The sequence below is a fragment of the Balaenoptera musculus genome, chromosome 1 (assembly GCF_009873245.2).
Source record: "Balaenoptera musculus isolate JJ_BM4_2016_0621 chromosome 1, mBalMus1.pri.v3, whole genome shotgun sequence".
In the NCBI taxonomy this organism is placed as follows: domain Eukaryota; kingdom Metazoa; phylum Chordata; class Mammalia; order Artiodactyla; family Balaenopteridae; genus Balaenoptera; species Balaenoptera musculus.
In genome coordinates this window covers 145,519,142-145,543,796 of record NC_045785.1, presented here as the reverse complement: position 1 = coordinate 145,543,796, position 24,655 = coordinate 145,519,142, and the positions used below count along the sequence as shown (strand labels likewise).

Below are 24,655 nucleotides of genomic sequence, written 5' to 3'. Positions count from 1 at the left end.
GGATTTACAATAAAGTATATTTTATTATTATTTGTTAACTGTGTTTATATGTCCTTGCTATCAGCAAAATTTTAACAAACATATGTACACTTGAATACAGAATTTTTTTTCTAGGAGAGCAGTCTATTCAACATTTACCAGTATACCACTGGATGGGGAAAGTGGGAAGGAGTGGGGGAAATAGTTTAAAACCAAAGGAGGAAGTACAATGTTTTTTCGTGGATTTTCAGTTTGCCCTCAGCATCCAACTGCCATGATACACGTCCACAGATGTTAATGCCTAAATATCTCCAGTAAAATACAACCACCCCATCCCCACTACTAAGAATTAAAAGCACTTTACTTGAAAAAAATCAACTTTATTTTTTCTAGGTTAAAAAAAATAGAACCAGCTATTAATTTTTGTTGAGAAAATGCTTCTTTTGGTGTTCACATCTAAATTTCTGAAAAGGTGATCTGGTTACGAAAATAATCCCAAATGCATTCATAAACCAGATCCACATGTGACCAGCCCTTTACAAAATTTAATTACAGTTGCCACAGCCTTTACATTCATTCTTATCATATATTACAACATGCAGATACACAAAGAAAGACAGGTCAACAAGCTGAAGTAAACATTATGGCATCAGGAAAATGAAAGTCCACCTGTATAAAATAAATACAACTTTGTAATAACTGTAAAGACAATGAAAGCACTTAATACAACAATGACAATTCAATGTACAACTGTTTCATTACCCAATCATGAAATGAGTTACTGTAAAATGCATAGACTCCTTACATGTAAAGAATTTGTGCATCACAGTCATGTGTTCAACAGTTTTACACAATAAAAATAAAGCCATTCAAAATATGTGTGCATACCTCGCAACTAGATTACACTTAAAACTTTTTTTTGCTCTTTTAACTGTTTTAAAAAAATATTAAATGTAAAAATCCTCAAATGGAAATTTGCAGAAAAACCCTTATTTTATTTTCCATATGGCTACAGTCACCCTCCCCCAACAGTCCAGCACCCTCAGCTTATCCCCAGGGTCCAGTTCCTAATTGTTGGGTATCAATGCAAAATGATTACAATAAAGCACCAACCAGTGACTGTTCCAGAGAACACCTGGCCCCTTTGTGACTGAGAAATGTCCAATTTAGGTGGTTTTGGTCCCAAACGTATTAGTCTCTACTGCCTCATAAAGTGAACCAGTATACTTGCTGCCCAGGGTGGTTTTGACTTTGCCTTTCATGTTAACAGATGTAAGATTCACTGTACTACATTGCAAAAAAATAAAGAAGAACCATTTTTATCCATCCTTTGTGGACCAGCGCTGACGTGCTCATAACGGTAACTCTGGAAGGAAGTCCTATGTAATGAAGGAAATAACTGACTCTTCCTATTCAGCAATGCAAATAAAATTTTCTTAAATATAAAAAGAATCCAATAAGGCTATCCAGGATTAACTTTCTACGATTATAACCAGGTCCCAATAGTTCAGAACAGTCTGTAGGGAAGTGATTGTCAAGAAACGTTACTAAGACAAATCCACCAGAAGTGAGTAACGTGAGCGAAGAATGAGAGGCATTCTTAACACCGATGCAAACACTATTAACACTACAGGGATGTTCCGAGGTTTACATTTGGTGATTTAACATTTCATTTTCACAAAAAGGCTCGTGAAAAATTACAATACCGCCAACTCTTGATTATTCATGGATTCCTTTTCTAGCCCATGGATTATTTAGGCTTTTGTGTTTCCTCTTCCTGAAGCTGTCTTTCCAAATCTTTTCACTACTCATTAACAGTCATAAATATGTAGGCAATAGAAACTAATAAACTCAAATCATTTTTTAAAATTAATATGCATCCCTAGAAGAAAAAAAGTTTGATGATAATAAAAACTCAAACACCTAAATACAATTAGATTTTTGGCTTACTATGACTTATTACTGGATTAACTATCCAGTAATCTCTAGTTCTTTTACTGTGGAAAATTAAGGGTTGGTTGTAATATTAACAACTACTTAATAACATGACAGACCTGAACTCATAGCTAGCTTTAAAAAAAAATCTACTATTTAGATTCTCAACTCGTTTGCCCACCCAAAACATCATTTTCCATTCTGTAATTTTTCTTTACCTTCTTTCTACTGGCATATACGTTTCTCCACAATATCTGTATATTTCAACACCAATGACAGTTTCTGAAGTTAAGCATGAACTGCTGGGGTGGTCACTTCTGTAGTCACTGCGCCTGCCCGTGGCCAAGCAGATGCTCCCCTCACTGCAGCTCATTGAGACCAGGGTCCAGCAGGGAGTTCTCAACCCTCTCTGCTGTGTGAATCTAGACAGATCAGCTGAGACCAAGAAGTGCTGAGATTCTACAAGCTACAGGCATAAAACTGGCACAGTTTTATTTTCTTTCCCCTTGACAAAATGTATATTTTCTAAACGTCCTTTGATCTCACTTTGCAAAGAAAATACAAATTAGGACTTTTAATTCAGTTCTGTACAGTGGCATATTGCTGCTTCCCTGATTGCCATATAAAAACATGGATTCTCTCTTTACATTCCCTAGTACAAGCAGGAGAACTCCAGTTACTGATAAGGAAAGCACTATCAATGCTCTCAAACATTTTGCCCACAGAAGAGAGAGAACATGTTGATAAAGAATCAAAGAGGGATAGGGCAGATCAAATACACATCTATTTACAACTCACAGATCTATTTTCAAAAGTTAACTCACACATCTATTGGTATTTGTCACTCTACAGACTGTTGAAATGACTGCGCTTGAAAAGTAAAGCATCTTACATAATAGTCTGTTTAACATATACAGTATATTAAACAATACCACGTTCCTTTGGAGCACAGTGATGGCAAAAGTGGCCCTAAATCACATTTATATATGCATGTATGCATTCCTCTCTCTTTTTTTTTTTTGGATGGGAGAACTGGCCACGCTATCTGTGGCTTGCTTAGCAATGAGGAAAAGGTCTATTGGCTAGGACTGTGCATGTCGTACTCGACAGTGAGCAACTTATCCCCCAGATGGCTGACTAATCTCTCAAATGAACAATTTCGATTCATCTTGTCAAGTAGTGTTTGCTGGGCCTCAAAAAGAAGCATCTTTAAGCTTCTTTCCGTCTTCCTATCATTATCTATACCTCTATATTGAGATTGGCTTCACCTATTCACTGTCACTGTAAAACACATAAGGAAATGCTTAGATTTCCAAAAAACTGCATTTTATAACAACCATTACCAAACCAAACACATTAACACTGTCTTCTGCATTTCACCAGTAGTAGTCTAATATTCAATGAGGTATTTCAGGTAACACATCATTCTATTTCACACAGGCGTTGAATTAACCCTAAAGATGAAGCTGCTGTGGGCTTTGGTTTGGTGTTGCTTTGCCTTTCCCACATAACTGGGAGAAAATTCACATCTTTTCAGTTTTTTTGGTTTATTGAAAAACAGATAACACTAGCCTTTACTTTTATTTTCTGGCTACTTCTCAAAATTGTCATTTGTACGATTAGTGGCGATAGGGGAACCTACAATGCACACATCACAGATAACTACCACTGACTCACTAGGATCTAAATAGTTTTATAGTCCCAAGCCAGAAAATAGCCTCTCTCTCAACACTGGGGGTGCAGGTGATGGGCTGATGGCATGCCAGCACTTTTTGAGAAGTGTTTGGTTCTACTATGAGGTCAATCACATGAACATAGTGAGAAATTAAAGAAAAAGAAGTTTTCTAGAAATAGAAACTTGACTTTATCCTTTCCAAAAGCAATGGGAAGAGACTGAGAAGCCTTTTTGCTGGTCTCTCTCTCCTGGTTACACCACTCTGACATGGGCAGCTCCTTGATGTGCTAAGGGAACACAGGTTCCGGGGGTGCCACTTGAGAACTTGTCACCATTTGAAGCAAGTGCCTGGCTTATCTCTTATTTTTCTAATAAACGAGTCTATTTCACCTTAAATTTATCATTCAAATTTCTTACCTTAACTTGTTTCAACCATCCCCATATGCATTTAATGCTGATATGCAAAATGGAGAAAAAAAAAAAAAAAAAAGGCTCTGAGCGGGACGGAAGCCTCGGTGTGGCTGGTGCCCAATGCAGGCAGCGCTGGAGAGCGCCTGCACACAGAGCCACGGGCAGACAGGCAGCCTCTCAGACATCCCACTCGCTGATTATGCTTACGTTTGTTTTTAGGTTATAGTACTAATCCTTTGCTATATATGCATCTGATAAAAGTGCATTTTGTAAAAGACAATCATCAACCTATGATATGCCTTCTATACAAGAAGATAAATCAAGTGACCCACCCCTCATACAAGGGGAAGCACTAGTGCATGTAAACACAGCATTGGACTGAGCTGGTCTTTCTGAAGAACACATTCTAGTACCAGAAGATGTCCAGTGGACACTGCTTTGCCCCCCAGAGCATGCTTGACACTGAACTTCATGTAGCCGTGGAGGACCGGAGTGTCGCTGCGAACAACAGGGAAAGAGTTCTTCAGAAGGTGCCGACCAGCTCCCCTCGAGGTTACCAGTTAACACAGCAAGAGTTGGTGGATATGAGGGCGCTCTACAGCACTGCCTAACAGAGACTACTAGCTAAAAGGAACGGATGCGTACAGCATTCTGAGCTTGAACTAGATTAACAGGTATATCTGGTGGCAACAGAATTTGTCTCAGAGAGTCTTCTAGGATGATTTTATGATTTCCTCTTCTCCAAAAGTGATGTTTGCTTAAATGTGTGGTGGAGTGTATCTTTTTAAAACATGAAAAGTCCTTAAAACATATTTGCAGGTCATTATATTATTGATCCTCATTTTAGTAGAGTTTTAAAATATCCCAAAGGGGGATAAATATTAATCCATCCATTGAATTTCCTTTTCTTTTCTTTTTTTTATATTCTGATTTGTACATGTAAAACAATGCACGCTTATGAAAGTCCAAGCTCCTGTGGTGACCTTGACAAGTCCAAGTCAATTCCTAAAACAGGCAATGGTAAAAATACTGAAAGACGTTGTACCACATATAGCCTGACAAAAATGCAAAAGACTGTATGAGAAATATCCACGTGTTGCTGAGCGTCATTTCCCTGGAAACAGCTTCCTCCTGGCCCTTGGGAGGTGGAAAAGCCCCTAAAAGACAAGATAGAAATAATTTGTTTTACTGTGGTGGTAGGTGTCCTAGAATAAAAGTTGAACATTAGTTTAACTAGAGTTTTTTGTTCTTGTTTTTTTTAAAGCATCTTCTGTGACTTCTTGTTGCTCTTAAAGAAGGATATCATTTGAAATACAATTTTCAAACCGCTAAGCCTTTTCCTGCCTCGGAGTCTTTGCCTTTATTCTCTGGCTGGTACGCTCCTCCTCCACCTCAGTGAATGGCAGGCTCCTTGCATTCTTCCAATATCAGAAAAAGACCATCCATCTAGTCTCCCCTTCCCCGCCAGTCACTCTTATCTCTGTGTTTATTTCCTTCTTGGCACTTTCCACAATCTGTATTGATTCCAATCTACCTTTTCTTTTTTCTACAGACTGGTTTACTCTCTGTCTCCTGCTGGAATATAAACTGCATGACAGAAGGCACTATGGCTGCGTTGTTTTCCACTGCATCCCTATAGATTTCCACAATGGCCAGGACACAGGATGTGTGACTCAATTAGATATTTTCCAGGGAATTCCCTGGTGGTCCAGTGGTTAGGACTCTGTGCCCTCAGTGCCAAGGGCCTGGGTTCAATCCCTGGTCGGGGAACTAAGATCCTGTAAGCCGTGTGGCGAGGCCAATAAAAAAGAAAAAATTTCCAGAATACCATAATTTATACTAATTCTTCTATTTACAAATTAAATGTTTTTGCCACAAAAGGGGTTGTAAATTACTGATTATTTTCAAAAGGTAATATGGTTTATGGAATATGTCTTAATAATAAAAAGGAGAAACACAAAGTAAACAGATGTCTTTAAATTCTCTTCTGGAAAGGAAGGCTAGACCACTTTGGAGCAATATTACCTAAGGTCATCCTGAAAACACGCTTCAGCATTTCAAATAGTCTTTGTCCTTGCTGATAATCCCCTAGGATAAGCTGATTCAAGAGAGGATTTGCTTCTCACAAACAATTTACAGAGAACGCTTTTAAGTTTCAAGGTCTGTTATACAAATAGCTTTCTTAAAAAGAGTTTCTATTATTGTTGCTACTATTTAGGCCAAATATCATAAAGAGATTGAGTTTGAAAAAGAAAACAGATCTTGCTGGCCTTTTAGCCTTCTTAGATATCCATCCTATTTCATCTTGAAAGAAATTTCTAGAGTAAGACCAAGGAATGCACACAGCAGAGAGAGGCATCTTGTTCAACTAGTCTTACTAGGAATTCTAATGGCATACACAATGTCCTACTCCTGTCATATTAATATGCACTACTCCAAAGCCCCAGGGTCGGAAAGTTGAGGAATGAATCCTATTGAGGACAAAGTGAAACAACCCTAAACATAAAGAAAAAAGCCTTAAAGGTAATTAACAGTATCAGTCTTTCCTTATTAGTATTAGACCTTCGATAGTCTGAGTCAATATCTACTTTAATTCTGTACCAAAAAAGTCTAGGTGGGAAGAAAATTGGGCCTCTACTAATCTAAAACCTCATGGCTATTCTCAGGCCCGGGACAACTTTCTCTTCATCTTTTTATCCCTATTGCAGGGTCTAGAAAATAGACCTACGGCACAGCTAACTGTGAAAGCACTTTGGTATGCCTGGTGTTCTACCAATGTTATTTCCTTCTTTCGTAACTTCCTGTTTTTCCTCCCTCTCCCCTCCCTGCCTCCTAGGTCTTTTTCACTCATTGTAGTTGTCACAGAACGTAGAGAATATTGAGTATAGAAAAGGGATCTTAGGGTAAATGTCTCCCTAGGAGAAAAATGTAATAAGGTTATATCCATGAAAACTTAACATGTAAACTTTATCCCTCCATGTAAAGAAAAGAATAAAGCACGTGAAAATGCAGTTATTTATTTATTTATTTATTTGGCCACACGACATGTGGGATCTTAGTTCCCCAACCAGGGACTGAACTCATGCCCCCTGCAGTAGAATTATGGAGTCTTAACTCCTGGACCACCAGGGAAGTCCCTGAAAATGCAGTCAAAAGTGATCTGAAACAACTGTATGGTGACGGTATCAGTCAAACAATCAAGTACAATGCCAACACATGAATGATATTTGCTATTTCATAAGACAGACCATATAATCGTAAATGTATGCTGGCCGTCTTCCAGACTGTGTACTCTCTTAAACTAGATCCATTTATACAATGGATACTCACCATTTGATCTTTCCACACTGGCTGATGAAGTAAGAGCCTGAATAAATTTCACATAAATTTGTCTTTATAAAAATTCTAAGCTGAAATTCTTAAATAGAGAAATACTGTGATTCCTTTAGGGTATCTGAAGAATCGAAAAATGGTTATCTCCCCTAAAGTACATCTTTGAAACTATCAGTAACATCAGGAACATGTATAATAGGACTCTGTGTACCTGTTTCATAAAAATGCGATAAGAGGTCCTCTTTTTCAATAAAACGCTGATAGAGCCAGTCAGCAAGGTTATCAGTCTCCAGGGGTATATCTTTAATTGGAAAGATCCTATCAAGAGTCAGAAAAAAAAGCACAAACTACTTTAATTCAGAGGTCAAAATCATTCAGAACCACAACTTAGCTTTAGATTATCTGATATCTACAAAGAATTATTGAGAAATACCTGTCTCCCCATGTTTGTAGGTTTAAGTAGGAATGGTTTTTGGAACAGGTGAAGTTTTAAAATGCAGTTTCTTGAGAACACATTTGGAGTACTCAGACGCTAGGCCAAATAATGCATCTTGGCAATGTTCCTTTGGTGGGAATGCCTATGAACCAGACAGAATCTGCCTAAATTGGTGTCTCTTTGTTGATCACATCAGAGATACTGGTTTCATGAGCAGGGCCAACTCTTACTGACTGGGCGTGGTTGCTGGTAAATGATTCTGAAGAATCTGTGTCTGTGTCCTTACTCAACAGGAAATGGGCTGGGATGATCAGTGATATATATCCATTGCAAGTGAGAACAGAACAGTGGCAGCATGAGTAAGTATGATACTAGAATTGACCTTGAAAAGGCGTTTCTTTTCTTTTTGGTTTTCCAATTTTGAGGGGGAGGTGTTCTTTATTTTTTTTCTTCATCATAGGTATAAAGGTACAGTTTTAAAAATCTGCAAAAGATTTGTTTGTATGAAAAAATGCAACCCACCTCCTCTGCCCTTTGTTTCTCCCCCCACAGAGGAATCGATTTTTACCTCTTGGTATTCATCGCCATATTTCTTCTTCAGTTTTAGGGCTTATCTACTGACTATCGAAGATGAGGACTAAGCTCCTTCCTCTTCCTGTTCCCACCACACATGTACATCCTTCCCATCTTCCCAATGCACTTGTATGGTCATTTTAATTATCACAATATTTGATGTTTACACTATTATAATCATGTAAATATATTCAAAGGTAAGCCATGTAGTAAATCATGGCTACTTTTCCTTTCCTCCCCAATTTTTGTTCTCCCTAGATTGAGCAATTGCATTGTTTTCTATGTATACATAACCAATTCAACCACAAACTCTAGACCAATTGTCTAAAATCAATTCTCTAGATCTATCCTTTAAAGGGCCAGATAGAAAATATTCAGACTTTGCAGGCTATTAAGATCTCTGTTGCAACTACTCTACTCTGCTTTTGCAGTGTGAAGGCAGCCATAAACAAGGTATAAATAAATTAGCATAGCTGTGTTCAAATAAAATTTTATTTAAAAACCAGGCAGTGGGGCTTCCCTGGTGGCGCAGTGGTTGAGAGTCTGCCTGCCAATGCAGGGGACACGGGTTCGAGCCCTGGTCTGGGAAGATCCCACATGCCGCGGAGCAGCTGGGCCCGTGAGCCACAACTACTGAGCCTGCGCGTCTGGAGCCTGTGCCCCGCAACGGGAGGGGCCGCGATAGTGAAAGGCCCGCGCACCGCGATGAAGAGCGGTCCCCGCACCGCGATGAAGAGTGGCCCCCACTTGCCGCAACTAGAGAAAGCCCTCGCACGAACCGAAGACCCAGCACAGCCTAAATAAATAAATAAATAAATAAAAATAAAAACCAGGCAGTGGGCCAGATCAACCTGTGGTCTAGATCTCCTCCCAGGCTATTCACATACATCAGAAATCCTTTCAATTTCACCCTCCTGAGGAAACGTCACCCAGATTCTGGATTTACTGCCTGTAGTTTTCATCCTGCAAAGGCCCTTCACCCTCATCCTGGGGATTCTCTGTACTCCTGAAGTGGATTTAACGTTTCCTACATCTCATGACTTCCTTTTTCTGTATTTCTTCCACATTTTGATGGAGTACATCCTCCAGCAGTTTCTTGAGAAAAGGTACTTGAAATCTTGCATTTCTGCCGATGTCTTTTTTTCTGTCCTCATACCTGGTTGATAATGTGACTAGATATAGGATTCAGGGTTGGAATTCATTTTCTTCCATCGCTGTTTTTTTGTCCTCCTTTCTGAGAGATTTCTTATTTAATTTCAAACTTTTTACGAGTTTTTTTTTTTTTTAAATCATACTTTTAGTTTCTAAGAGCTCTCTGAGTGTTCCTTTTTTTACAAAATGCTATTACTGTTGCAATATCTTATCTCTACGAGAATCTTATTTCTACGAGAATTATAATGGGAATTTAAAAACATTCACAAAAGTAAAGAAGAAGGTTAATGAGCTCCCATGTACTATTAGTATTTTTGGAAGCTGTACTTTCCCTTTACAGTCTCTGTTCCTCCAAGTGACTTTCTTATGTTTGTTTTAGTCTCCATCTTTCACAGTAGAGGCCGATTAGATTCCCAATTATCTGGGGATTCTTTGTTGCTCACTCACATTTAGAGATGTGGGACTAAACAGCTAATTGAAAGTTCTCTGCCTGTGAGTGGAGTTTGTTGACTGTGATCTTCCCTGAGGATTATCTGGCTGGGCCATTTAAATTGGTCTTTCCTCTTGAACTCACTATTTACTCATAGAAAGATCCTCGAATTTCCTGCCTAGAGAGGAAAGCCCTCATTGTTAGCTTTCTGGTGGCAGAGTGAGATGCCAGGGCTGGGAGTCTCAACACTCAGCACGCTGACATCACCTAACCATGTTATTTTCATTACGGGACTTCTGCCTCAACTGCACCTGGTGTTCCTGAGTCCAAAGAGCCTCTGTTTCCCTCCAGAGCAGACCTCCACTATTTGCCAGGGTAGGGAAAAAATAAGCACCCAGCAATGCGGTATAGGGTTGGGGTTCTGGGGATCTGAGTTCTCCTTAAACAGATTGCAACTAGTCCTCCCAGGTTTAGCAACTTTCCACCTCATTTCCACAGGTACTGATGCTGGCAGTTTTTCACACTTTTGGCTTTTCAAGGGAGGTAGTAGATTCAACTCATGTCTACTTTCGTGCTCTTCCAAAATCCCAGGAAAGTAACACTAAAGAGGTTTTTTAAGGTGTAAACCCACAAGGATGGGGCAAACAGTAGGAAGGACAACAGCAACAAAACTTGGGATGTTGGAAAACAGATAGAGCAGTAAATAAGGTAACAGAATCCTAAGCCAGCTTTACCCATATTAGTGTGTGTGTGTGTGTGTGTGTGTGTGTGTGTGTGTGTGTGTGTGTGTGTGTGTATCCTTCTATACCACGGAGGCAAAAATGAAGCCAGCTTCAAGCCAGCCACATAAAAGTAAAAGGATAAATAGTTGTTACCGAGTAGTACAAAGAAGAATTCCTGACAGAGTTCCTTTAATATCAATATTGATACAATCAGAGGAGTAGAGACAAAGGGTTAAAATTTCAAATGAGGAAGAGTCCCTGGGCTATTTAAACAGGCTTGTTTTCCCATTTCTTCAAAGGATAACTTCTATCCTTTGAATTATAAGAAACCCTCAAATTAGAAATAATTGTACAAGAATTTTATTGTCTCCTCTTTCTGCTCTCCCCATTTAAACTGAGAATGAGGGCTCCTACCGGAAAAGTTACCAAGGATACACAAGATCCTAAGGGTGCTTGGACAGGCTACTTCACCTGCAGTGTACATTAAATCCTGCAGAATTTAGCCATTAGGCAAACATATTTCTATGGAAAAATGTCCTCAGTGTTCACCATATAATGCTAAGCTCACATCTCACCCTGCTGTATCTTTGCTCCTTGGCTGCAAAAGGCCTAACTCCCTGTCTCAAGCCACTATCTCCACTTAAAGTGAGTTTTTAAAAGGGAGATGATTAAAAACAAAAGTCAGTTTTGTGAAGTTGGTTTTCCTAACTCCTTTCCTGCCCTAAAAAATCTCTTCAGGTACCTGGTTGCATGAAACAGTGATGTATAGGTAAAGACTGAATGTCTCTATCAACCAAACAATTTTATAACCTTAATGTGCAGGTAGGAAGATGAATTAATGCAAACAATGACGATTTTGTTTTTACCTTTTCTATATTTACACTTTCAATTTCTTTTTCTTATCACATTGCCTAAGACCTCTAGTACAATGTTGAATAGAAGTGGTGATAATGAGCACCCTGCCTTTCATTTTTGATCTTTCAGGGGGAAACTTTCAACAGTTTACCATTAAGTATATTTGCTGTAGATTTCTTTGGTAGATACCATTAATCACGTTAAAGAAATTCCCTTCTATTCCCAATTTGCTAAGAGTTTTCTTTTTATCATGAATAAGAGTTGCATTTTATCAAGTTTTTCCATCTACCGAAATGCTTATATAATTTCTCCCTTTATTCTGTTAATGTGATTAATTAAAGGAACTGATTTTGAATGTTAAACCAAACTTTCATTCCTGGAATATATGCTCTCAGTATATAATATGATGCATTTTAAATATTTTGCTGGGTTAGTCTTATATCTATAATCATGTAAGAGATTTGCCTATGAATTTTCCTTTCTTATAATATCCCTGGTGCAGGTTTTGGTATCCAAGTTATGCTGGTCTCATAAAACAAGCTAGGAAGTATTCCCTCTTTTTGATGCTCTGAAATAACTGCACTTAATGTCCTTTAATTTTTCTTTTTAATGACTATAGGATCTGAGGTAATGTCCCCTTTTTCGTTCCTGATATCAGTAACACGGACCTTTTTTTTTTTCCTTGATCAGCCTTGCCAGGAGTTGATCAAGTTTACAGTGTTTTCAAAAAACCAATTATTTTTGGTGTCATTATTCTTTCTATTGTATGTTTTCTATTTCAGTAAATTCTCCTTTATTATCCCCTGTCTTCTACTATCTTTGGGTTGCATTTACTTTTCTTTTTCTAACTTCTTGAGATAGATATTTAGATCGCTGATTTTCAGTTTTCTTCTTTTCTAATGGAAGTTTTTAAGGTTATAAATTTTCCTCTAAACACAGATTAAGGTGTATCCCATACATTTTTATAGATCATATTTTCATTATCATTCTGTTAAAAATATTTTCTAATTTCATTGCAATCTCTTAATACATGGTAAACATTAAATTCGTCTACTCACTATTGATGGGCAGTTTCTCATCTTTTGTTATTATAAACAATGTTACAGTGAATAACACTGTGCAAATGTCCATTCATATGTGTATATCTATAGGATAAAATTCCAGAAGTGAAACTGCTAAGTCAAAGGCTAAATGTATAAGTAATTTTGAAAGATGTTGCTACACTGTCTTCATAAAGATTATACCAATTTATACTAGAAATTTATGAGAATGCCTCTCACAGAAAGATTTTTAAACTGGAGAATAATAAAATCAGAAGGTTCTGATTTAGGTATAGAAGATGGCTAGCAGTGTTTCACAACTGGGATATGCCAATTTGGGGACACATTCTTGGGAATCCATCTATGAGCTCTCTTTAAGAAAATAGATTATCTTATGTTTTCATTTTAATATTAACCTTAATAAAAATATTCTGAATCATATAGATAAACATGTAAGTACTGTCATGTGACTTTGGTGCCTATGTTTCTAGTCATTTTGGCACAATGCAGTACTACTTTAAAAGGCCAGAGAAGTTAACGGGGGGCATACTTAAGAGCAAAATCTATTCTTTCACCTCTTAAAAGTCACCTCTCCCTGTGATCTTTAACATCCATTAAAATAAAATGAGAGGAGTTCTGCTTCTTGTAATTGTAGAGTAGTTCATAGGTAACAGTTACAAATTCTGGACAAAATGCAAAAAGTAATTAGTGGAAGGCACTGGAGAGTGACTGAAGGCAGGCAGATATTGGAGGAGAGTCAACACTTGGCAGACAGTAATGGCACTGGTTTTCCAGTTTTTATAGCTTTTAACCTGAGAATAGTTCCTAGTTAGTGCCATGCAGGGAGTTAAAACCTATGTAAGTCTTACTGGTTGAAGAATCAGAGGACAGAGATTAGGGTGACCGTAGCAGTTGTAAAGTGAGGAATCCCAGAAAGAAGTAAGCACTGAGTGGGAGCCACGACTTCTGAGTATAATCCCCACTCAGATCTCTGGGTAACCCCTGAACTATGTATGAGGCAGACTCCAGCAGAATAAAGCCAGCACAGTTCTGGGCACAAGGGAGATGCCCAGAGCTATGCAGGAAATATAACTATTCAGGAAATTTAATCATTTGTTTCTTTTTCTTTTTTCCAAATTAAATGTCCTTAATATTTGGATTTTTAGGAAAGTCAGTTAACATCATCCTGATAGTAGAGGAATGTTTTGTTTGTTTGTTTCTTCCATGGAAGTGTGTTTTTTTTTTTCTTTTAATTGTAGTATAGTTGATTTGGGGAATGCTTTAAAATTAAAAATTAACAATTTAAACTTAAAAATCAAATTTTATTTTTTAAATGAATGGTATTACAAATTACTGACTTTTTACTTTTAGATAATTTAATACTGTCTTAACACAGTTTTGTAATATAAGTAGTGCTCTTTAAACTAATCACCTCTATCACACCAGCTACAGTCAAATGGTTTGGGAAATTATTTGTATTACTTTTTAGCCTCTAAAAATATACTATTTCTGTAAATATAAAAGCAGGTCTAATCAACCTAAGGATAACTAAGCAAGAGCCATAGAGATAAAGAATATCCTTGGGCTTCCCTGGTGGCACAGTGGTTAAGAATCTGCCTGCCAATGCAGGGGACACGGGTTCGAGCCCTGGTCTGGGACTATCCACATGCTGCGGAGCAGCTAAGCCCGTGAGCCACAACTACTGAGCCTGCGTGCCACAACTACTGAGCCTGTGCTCTAGAGCCAGCGAGCCACAACTACTGAGCCTGCGTGCCACAACTACTGAGCCTGCGCTCTAGAGCCCGCGAGCCACAACTACTGAGCCTGCGTGCCACAACTACTGAAGCTCATGCGCCTAGAGCCCGTGCTCCCAACTAGAGAAGCCACGGCAATGAGAAGCCCGTGCACCACAACGAAGAGTAGCCCCCGCTCGCCACAACTAGAGAAAGCCCACGCACAGCAACAAAGACCCAACCCAGCCAAAAATAAATGAAAGAAAGAAAGAAAGAAAAGAAGGAAGGAAGGAAGGAAGGAGGAAGGAAGAAAGGAAGAAAGAAAGAAAAAAAGAAAGAAAGAAAGAAAGAAAGAAAGAAAGAAAGAAAGAAAGAAAGAAAGAAAGAAAGAAAGAAAGAAAGAAAGAATTTCCTGAAATAGTATTTAAAGCATCTTTATAAGGAGAAAAGTGACATTGAAACTAATAGAGGAAGTTTGGGTTTACCAATTAAACTCTTGAAAGAATGTGGTGAGGTTGGTGAAGTACCTGTTGCTTTAAATGGGGTGAGTGTGGGAGTGGGGCTGTGTTTTAACAGAAAACCTACCCTTCCATTAGCCTAGAACAGCTGGGACATTCTCTTGCCTTAGGAGGCAGCCAGGAGGGCAGACCAAATGCTCCCTCAAGAGCAATCTACCTCTATTACTCTGATTGTTTGGTCACCATGGGATTAAAATATTAAAACAACTAATCTTCTAATATGGCAGAGTGTCAAATGCACTGAATACCAGTCCTCTTGGAATCAAATAAAAGGAGTTCTTGTGGGATATAAATAAATAACAGAAACAAATCTTTCCAATATCAATAGCTATCCAATGAAAAATCAGCTCTTAATTTTCAAGAAATAAAAATTATTATCAGTAATCCAGAATGTGCTCTTAAACACAGAGTATTCCACCAAAATCCACAGGATTAGATTTAAGAGCACTAGATAAATTATACTTTCAAAAAAAAGATATAAAATAATGCTTAGCTGGCACCTATACATTCTCACTAGAATTTTCATGCCACAAAGACTCCCAAACGTGAGCTAACAAACACCAGGGCTAAATCCTCAATTCAATTATGCCAACTACATACTAGGAGCTAATAAGCACTGAAGAAGATAAACTGTTTGTGCTTTCTAAAAGCTAATAACCTAGCAGAGGGATCAGAAAAGCAAAAAGTCTAAAATCAGAATGTGGTAAATGTTATATAAGGAGTTTAAACAATTTCTGTGTAAGTTTAAATGAAGGGGTGTGCATGTCTACTTATGACATATGCTACATGGAAAAGGCATCACTTGAGTTGGCCTAAAAGAGTCAGTAGGATTAAAAAACTTAAAACAAATTTTTAACAGAGTAACAATATGCATATAGTTTTCAAGAATCAGAGTAGTATAAGGTTCACAATGAAAAATAATAGACCAATTTTTTCCCTCCTCAGATCCCTGTTCCCCAGATACAACCCCTTTCAACTTTCTTTTGCTGTTCACTTCCACATTGCTTATAAACATGCTAGACTGTCCAATTTAAAGTGTATTCATTGACTTCCTACTAAGGAAGATAAGGATTTGGCTTTCTTCTACCTTTGTCCTCTGCTCCTTTGGGTTCCTCCTCCTCCTCCTCTCCTACAGTTAATAATTCCTCCCCAGTGCCAACTCTGTCCTTTATAACTGTGCTTATTAGTTTATGTTCTATTTATTTTCTTATGTGTCTGTTTCCTCTATCAGACTGTGCTATACTCATCTCTGCATACGCACGTGCACATCAGCGCCTGCTCCTTTGTGGGAACTCAAGTTTGCTGAACTGAATTAAATGCAAAGTAATCCGCCAGCATAAAACATGATGAGGTGCCATCTGTAGACAGCCACAATACCACAGGTACAGTTAACTGACACCACCAGGGCTGGTATGACAAGAATAACTCAGAAATGCGGAAACTACTTGTCACCAAAAATAGATTTATGGACAAGAACAGATCCTGTCAAATTTAACATATCAGAAGATCTCCCAGCACTCAATTCCCAGAAGTTTTGCTTTGAGCCATCGTCCTTAGGTAAGCTGCTCAGGCCTCATCCTCAACATTCTAAAACGTAATATTTGTAGCTTCCTCCTGCATCCACTAGAAAGGTTTAAAAAACAACCCACTCAGCTATCTGAAAAAAAATTTCAGCTACTCAGATACAATCTTTTATCCACTTTAATAGAGGAATAAACCAAGGCTCTAAGGTAGCAAACCTAGGGTCATATAGGAGAGAATTTTGAGTGACTTTTTAAGGTTTGTGTAGAAAGGGAGATGGCAAATACTCAGCACCTAGACTACTGCTTCCCTTCACAGTCAGGGACAATTGAGCCTGTTACGCCTTCCCCTTGAGTCCTGCTCCTTGAAACAGTCAAAGCCATAGCAAACTAACATGCCACTTGAGGGCATAAACAATGAGATGGCATTGTTTATACCTCAAATTTATTTATTATATCTTTATTCGTATTACATCCTTTGAGACACAGATGCTTGCTGAATGAACTGAACTATCCAGTAAGCAAAATATAAGATTGGTATATTTGCTTAAGAGAATCACTATTATGTTTTCCATGAGTCTAATGACATTTAAAAATTTTTCTTAAGGGTTTTTTTTTAGAGTAGTTTAAGGTTCACAGCAAAATTGAGGGGAAGGTACAGAGATTTTTCCATATCTCCCAAATGACTTTTAAAATAATTTTTTATTTTGAAATAATTTCAGACTCAAAGAAAAGTTACAAAAATAGTGCAAAGAATTCATATATATGCTTCACCCAGATTCCCCAAATATCATTATTTCCCATATTTACTTTATCATTCTTTTTCTCCATATATATATATTTTCTGATGTATATATTTTCTGATATATGTATATATATATGATCTTTCCTCAATTTTTGAGAGTAAGTTACAGATGGTGTGCCCCCTAAATACTCCCATGAGCATTTTCTAAATACAAGAACAGTCTCTTATATAACCATGCTGCAATGATCAAAATCAGGAAATCAACACTGATACTATTATCTAATCTACAATCTACAGATTTCATTCAAATTTTGCCAAGTGTCCCTCTAATGTCTATAACAAAAAAAAGAAAAGAAAAAAGACAGAAACAAAGGAATAAAGAAACAAAGAAACAAGAAAAGAAACAAAAAAAAAGGTACCATGCTTTAGGAAGAGGAGAATAGCAGTGAAATAAATAAGATAGGGTGAAGTATCAATATCAATAAATGGAATATATTTTTTAACATCTTTATTGGAGTATAATTGCTTTACAATGGTGTGTTAGTTTCTGCTGTACAACAAAGTGAATCAGTTATATGTGTACATGTATCCCCATACCCCTCCCTCCCACCCTCCCCATCCCACCCTTCTAGGTGGTCACAAAGCACCGAGCTGATCTCCCTGTGCTATGCGGCTGCTTCCCACTAGCTACCTATTTTACATTTGGTAGTGTATATATGTCAATGCTACTCTCTCACTTCGTCCCAGCTTACCCTTCCCCCTCCCCATGTCCTCAAGTTCACTCTCTACGTCTGCGTCTTTATTTCTGTTCTGCCCCTAGGTTCATCAGACCCATTTTTTTTTTTTTTTTTTTTTTAGATTCCATATATATGTGTTAGCATACGGTATTTGTTTTTCTCTTTCTGACTTACTTCACTCTGTATGACAGATGGTTTTCTCAGGGTATATGCCCAGTAGTGGGATTGCTGGGTCATATGGTAGTTCTATTTTTAGTTTTTTAAGGAACCTCCATACTGTTCCCCATAGTGGCTGTATCAATTTACATTCCCACCAACAGTCCAAGAGGGTTCCCTTTTCTCCGCACCCTCTCCAGCATTTATTGTTTGTAGATTTTTTGATGATGGCCATTCTGACCTGTGTGAGGTGATACCTCATTGTGGTTTTGACTTGCATTTCTCTAATGATTAGTGATGTTGAGCATCCTTTCATGTGTTTGTTGGCAATCTGTATATCTTCTTTGGAGAAATGTCTATTTAGGCCTTCCGCTTATTTTTGGATTGGGTTGTTTGTTTTTTTGATATTGAGCTGCATGAGCTGCTTGTATATTTTGGAGATTAATCCTTTGTCAGTTGCTTCGTTTGCAAATATTTTCTCCCATTCTGAGGGTTGTCTATAAAGGGAACATTTAATAGGCAAATATACTCCAGGTAAGAAGTAATGAAATCTGAGCTAGGCTATGGCATTGAAATAAGAAGAGGGAATAGAAACAAACATTGCAGAGGTACCTTTCATAGGAACTGGCGGCTGGATTTGAGAGAGAGGATAAAATTTTAAAGTGGAAGAGTCAAAGAACTCCAAAATTTTTATTCTGGGTGAGGGCAGAATGATGTGAACATAAACCCCAATTGGAAAGCCAGGAGAAACAAGTTGGTGTGAAGGAAAATGAGTTCAGTTCTAGAAATATTAGGTTTGAAGAAGCAACAGGGTACCCAGGTGGAGGCAAGGAAGTTAAGTCAGGATTTGGAACTTGGCAGAAAGACTGAGAGCTAGAGGTACACCTACAGAGGATCCATTGCTACGTAGTCTCCTATTATGGACTCAACCTCCACAGGAAAAAAAAAAAAAAGAGGACTAAAAACAGGCTCCTAGAGAAGGTCTATACTTAAGTAATCACTGTGTGTTTGTATGTGTATTCCTGTATTAAATGGAAGGTTAGACAAAAAGACCTAGCTAGCCCTTTCTACTTCTCAGATCCAATCCAATGACTTTAAGTAACTAAAATATAAATAATGATCAGTGAGAGTTATGCTTAACCATTATTCACTTAAAATTTAAGCTCTAAGAATTTTTTTGAAAATTTGGGGGACATATTTCCAACAAAATTTAATTAGAAAACGAAAAGCATTTTTTGAATACCAATGGCAGGCATTGTCCTTGACGCTAGTCTCTAGACTAGATCTGAAAAGTGAATCTGAAAGTGAAAAAAGACATGGTGAGCCCCCAGAGGGCCAACAAGGTGGGATAGAGCACTTCATTTCCAAAGCTTATTATGTCCAGATTCATATACTGAAAAATAACTTAGCAAATCAGATTTTAGGTTATGTCTTGGTTCTATGTTAACAGTAAAAAATTTCTTTCATGTATATCTATAACTTCTTATAAACATTTGAGAAGAAATTAAGCATATCTTCTAACTAGAGGATAGAGATTTTATCTTATTTGAAATGATGATTCACCTCTTTCAAATCTTCAACTTCATTATAGAAACACAGAATTCAATCCATAATACAGTCAAACCTCAATTAAGACCACTTATTTAATACATCAGCATCCTGAATGGTGCCAAACTAAAATGCTTTGTTTTCTTAAAGAAAAGGGAAAAAAACTGCTGGGGCAGAAAAGAAAAAAGAACTTGGGGGTGGTGAACATTAATAAAATCAGCCAAGCAGAACTAAAAACTTGAAGATTAAATTTAATGTGTAACTTTCCATTTTCCAACTGGAAGCTTTGAATAGTGACTTATGACTAAAACATCCAGCCTTTTCCAGGGAAAAGCTAGGGCCCAGAGGCAAAGCAACAGAAAACAAGAGATGACAAGAAAAGCAGACAGGAAGAAGAGAATCAAAAGTAGAGGTGAAATGAGCAATAATTGTAAGTGTTGATAGAGAAAAGGCCCATAAGAAAAACTAAAGACAGGACAATGTTTCCTTCTGCTGCGGAAAAAAGCCACTTTTAGTTCAAGAGGCAATCTAATGACCTCACTCCCAGATAAGTAATTTGGGGGCCAGGGCTGAGGGTGGTAAACCTCTAAACCTGCATCATTAGTACCTGTGTGTACCACTTAGGTGTGAACCACTTTAGTGCTACTCACAGTTACTGGGAAAAGGTGAAGTGAAACCTCATTATGTTGAATAACTGATTTTTACTATATTAATTATATTCTACTTTATTCTAGATTTTATACTAAAAAATTATTATAGAAATTTAAGCCTCACAAAAATTATGGATGAAACACTAGAATATGAAAATCTAGACTATCTATGTAATTTAAGCATTTCAATACCTTGATTTAAAGGGGTAAAATCTATTTGGTATATATTAAATAGTATGCATTTTAAATGTGAACTTATTAAATTCTTATAACTACCCGACAAAAATGCTTTTGTTGCAATTACTCAAATGATTATTAAACCAAAATTCTAAATTGTGGGCAATTTCTTTTTTCAATTAATTTTTTAAGTTAATACATTCACACCGTTAAAAAAAAAAGGCCTAAAATAGTACAAAGAGAAGTAAGATTCCCTCCCCAGAGGCATTCACTGTCAACAGTCAAATACCAACCATTCAGCAGTCACTGCACTGCCTTTTTTGGGGGGATTGGGGGGGACAGGGGAGAGGCAGCAATTACTTTTTGGACTTTTAAGTGCTGCATGCCAAATATACAATTAAATTATAACTAAGCCTTTATCATACTGGTTTTTAAGATGCCTCCCAGTTTCAGAGATGTTAACATGTGAAAAAATATGTATCTTAATGGGTGAAATATGGTATATGATGTCTCGCTGATTGTGTTTTTCAGAACTTAAATGTAGTATCTAAGAAGTAACACTACTTTATCTCTATGGGATGGGTTTCAAATATCACCTTTGTAACTATCAACTATAAGAAATATAATTAGAAAATCATCAATCATACACATGTTCCCAAGTAAATCTGGCTTTTCTAATCTTTCCATTGATCTGACCCTGCCCTCAAACCACACTGCTTTAATTACACTAAGCCTTGACATCTGGTAGGAAGAATTCCTCTGTCTTGCTCATCTTCAACACTATCTTAGCTATTCATTTATCTTTACTCTCTCAAATGAATTTTAGAACCATTTGTCAAGTTTCCAGAAAAACCCTCCTGGATTCTGATCATAACCCTCCTGGATATAATGTAATTGCAATTATGTTAAATTTATAGATTAATTTGGGAGAACTGACATCTCTATAATTTTCAGCCTTCCCCTCTATGAACACAGTATCTCTTTCCACTTATTCAGGTCTTTTATGTTCTTCAATGCACTTTTATATTTTCCTTCATAAAAGTCTTCTACATTTTTTCTTAAGTTTTATTGGTAGGTACTTTATAGTCTTCTTGCTTCTCAGATAAGTATCTTTAAAAAATTACATTTTCTATTTATGTCAGTATAAAGGGATAATATTGATTTTTTTCTGTGATGATTTTATATCAAGATTGCTAAACTCTATAAATAGAAGGTGAACTCAGTTTCCTGGGTTTTCTATGTAGACTATTGTGATGGTTAACTTTATATGTCAACTTGACTGGGCTAAAGGATGCCCAGATAGCTGGTACAACATTATTTCAGGGTGTGCTGTGAGGATGTCACTGGAAGAGATTAGCATTCGAACCAGTAGAGATTAACTTAAGAAGGTCGGCCTCACCAATGCAGGTGGGCAGCATCCAATCCACTGAGGGCCTGAATAGAACAGAAAGGTGGAAGAAGGGTGAGTCCACTCTCTCTGCTTTAGCTAAGACGTCCTTCTGCTCTAGGACATCAGCTCTCCTATTTCTTAGGCTTTCAGACTCCCTTCCTCATCATTCTCAGACCTTGGGACTCAGACTGAATTACACCACTGGCTTTCCTGGTTCTCCAGCTTGCAGACAGTAGATCATGGGATTTCTCAGTCTCCATACCAGGAGAGCGAACTCCTAGAGTAAATCTATTCTTGATCTCTCTATATATCCTATTAGTTCTATTACTCTGAAGAACCCTGACTAATACAACTATCTGTCATATCTGTCACCCCAACTGATGATTTATAGCTCATTTTCCAATTAGGTTTAGAACATTTTCAACATCTTTATAGTTGGGGACACAGTGGGGAAACTCCTTTTTAATGGCTCATCAAACAAAATAAGACTATGCACCTTCTTATACCATTACTATGAGGGTATCTTAGGCAAACTGATTCTCTTTATGTGTTATATGCCTGAAGAGGCCTCAATTCTAAGTTGAAATTTCTGACATCATTGTTTGGGGTTAAAGGGATGGAATAAGGAAGCATCACTTTTTCCTCAACACACTGGATATATTTGTTTTAAAAATTTTAACTAATAACAGTGTTTAAAAACTATTTCTGACAGACATCAGATATTATTTATGTCCTTCACAGAAGTAATAAGCATCACAACTTATGAAGTATTTCTTGTCAAGCAAATTCAAACCTCAATCTGGTGAAGTTTTAGTATCTACCTACTAATTTATAGGAAATATAGGGGGCAGAGGAATACACAGGATACAATCAGCAAAACCAAATTTGTATAAACTCTACCAGGCAAATAATATGGTATCCTCAAAAAATAAGCTACAAGGAAAATAAAAGGTGGGGGGCGAATCTGTACACAAAAGAAATTTAAGAGATATATCAACCAACTGCAATCTAACTGAATCCAAATTGTTTTAAAAAAATAATTTATGAGACAATCCAGGAAATTTGATGACTGACTAGATATTTAATGATATTAATGAATTGTTATTAATATTTCAGGTATGATAATAGATAATGATTTTACAAAAAGAATTATTACATTTTAGAGAATATATAATAAAACGTTTACAAATGAAATGATATAATATCTGAACCTTCCTTCAAAATAATCCACTGGGACCTGGGAGATAACACAGAGGAAGCAACCGTAAGTGTACACCACAAGTACATAAGTGTACACCATAAGTGTACAATAGGTACATGGGGTTTAATTTCTAGGTTTGAAATTTTCCATAATAAAAAGTTTTGGAGGAAAACACTATTTCTGAAATTATAGCCCCTAAAACTGATAAATACTTGTGACTTTTTTGTTTTGTTGTTTTAAGAAGTAAAGGGGACAAAACAGAAAGAAAAACAACAGTGATATATTAATCACAAATATTTATAGGTTTATGCATAAAATTACCAACATATTATAACTCTGTTTTAAAATGTTGGTAATTTTTCTTATAAATAAGTTATTCTGTAATTTTAATAACACTCTCCAACCTAACATTAGAACAGGTTAAATATATCTATTATAAAAACAACTAAAACATGGGGTAGGGTAAGCTATATGTATGTACTAAGACATTCAGCATAGTGTTATTAAAATCAAGAATAAAACCTGAAAAGCCTATGATCAACAGGGAAATAGGTAATTAAATGTATCTACTAACCACGATTTTGGAAAGCCACTAAAAATGTAAAGACTTCATAACAGGACTTAAAAATGCTTACAAAATTTGTAATCTTAACACCCAGTCCATGTGTAGTACAGGTTTAATGTTCGTTAAAATGCTATGTGGGAAAAAGTAGAATATAAATAACTTTTATGCATATTACAACTACAGCTATACTAAAAACATACACAAAACAAATATTAAAAGGAAATATGAAAAAGGAATTTTATGTGAACATGCTGGGAAAGATTTTTTTCCCCTCTATGACATATTTTTCGTAGTTACATGCTTTTATTTTTAAAAATAAATTTAATATTTTACAAAGTACACAATAGAGAACATCTAATAACATTAAAGAAATTTAATCCTTTAATCCCCCAAAACTAAAATATTATCATTTCGGCATATCATCAACAAAAATTATTAGTGAGATACTTTATATTCCTTTTTCCTACTAGTCTTTAAAATTCATTGTGTATTTTACATTTACAGAACATCTCAAATCAGACTAGCCACATTTTCAGTGCTCAACGGCATATGTGGCTAGTGGCTGCTGTAACTGGACAGTGCGTGTCTAGAGAGCATGAACTTTAGCATTCACACGTTCAATAAGTATTGCATTCTAGAAATGTTTTATTTCCTTTATTAATAAAAATATCCTGAGGCAAATATGTCAGAATGTTAACATTTGTCCATTCTTGCTAGTGAGCATATTTTCTTTAAAAATATTCATTGAATACTCCTTTTCTGAATTAATTCCCCCTGCAAACTGTAAATAATTTCTTACCCAAAGTCCCTAATTGAATGCCTTCTCCAAAGTTACCAATGTTCCAGTCAAATTAGACATGAAAGTAACACCTCTGCTTTCAGTAACTTATCTATGCCACTACACTCATGGTTATAACTTATTTTAAAATAAAAGTATAAGCTATTTCTGCACAAGAGAATCATCTTCTCCAACTCACTTTCCTAATTTGGAGTGAAGCAGACATTTGTATTAAGGACAGGGGTTACTTTTGCTTTTATCTCTATAAACATTCTATCCCTGTAATTAAAATCTAATTCATGTTTAATTTTGCTATTAACTCCTTAACAACAGCACACTGTGCCCATTACTACTTTAATAGGAATAAGCTGTCTTCCAATGCGACAGTAATATGAA

The 24,655-nt window shown here is 36.7% G+C and overlaps 1 protein-coding gene across 4 annotated transcripts in view; it reads right to left on the bottom strand.

Annotated features, from left to right (window-relative positions):
• Window positions 1–338: 338 nt before the first annotated feature.
• Window positions 339–24,655, bottom strand: part of LPGAT1 (lysophosphatidylglycerol acyltransferase 1) — a 77,005-nt gene continuing 52,688 nt past the window's right edge. For 3 of the 4 annotated variants that reach the window (XM_036852363.1, XM_036852388.1, XM_036852381.1), the window contains 2 exons: window positions 7,545–7,651; window positions 339–5,157 (listed from right to left, as the gene is read on the bottom strand). In XM_036852363.1, the coding sequence (XP_036708258.1) occupies window positions 5,006–5,157; window positions 7,545–7,651 (259 nt within the window). In that variant the 3' untranslated portion in view covers window positions 339–5,005. The remainder of the gene's footprint in view (window positions 5,158–7,544; window positions 7,652–24,655) is intronic. The other variant, XM_036852372.1, reaches the window with a different exon arrangement.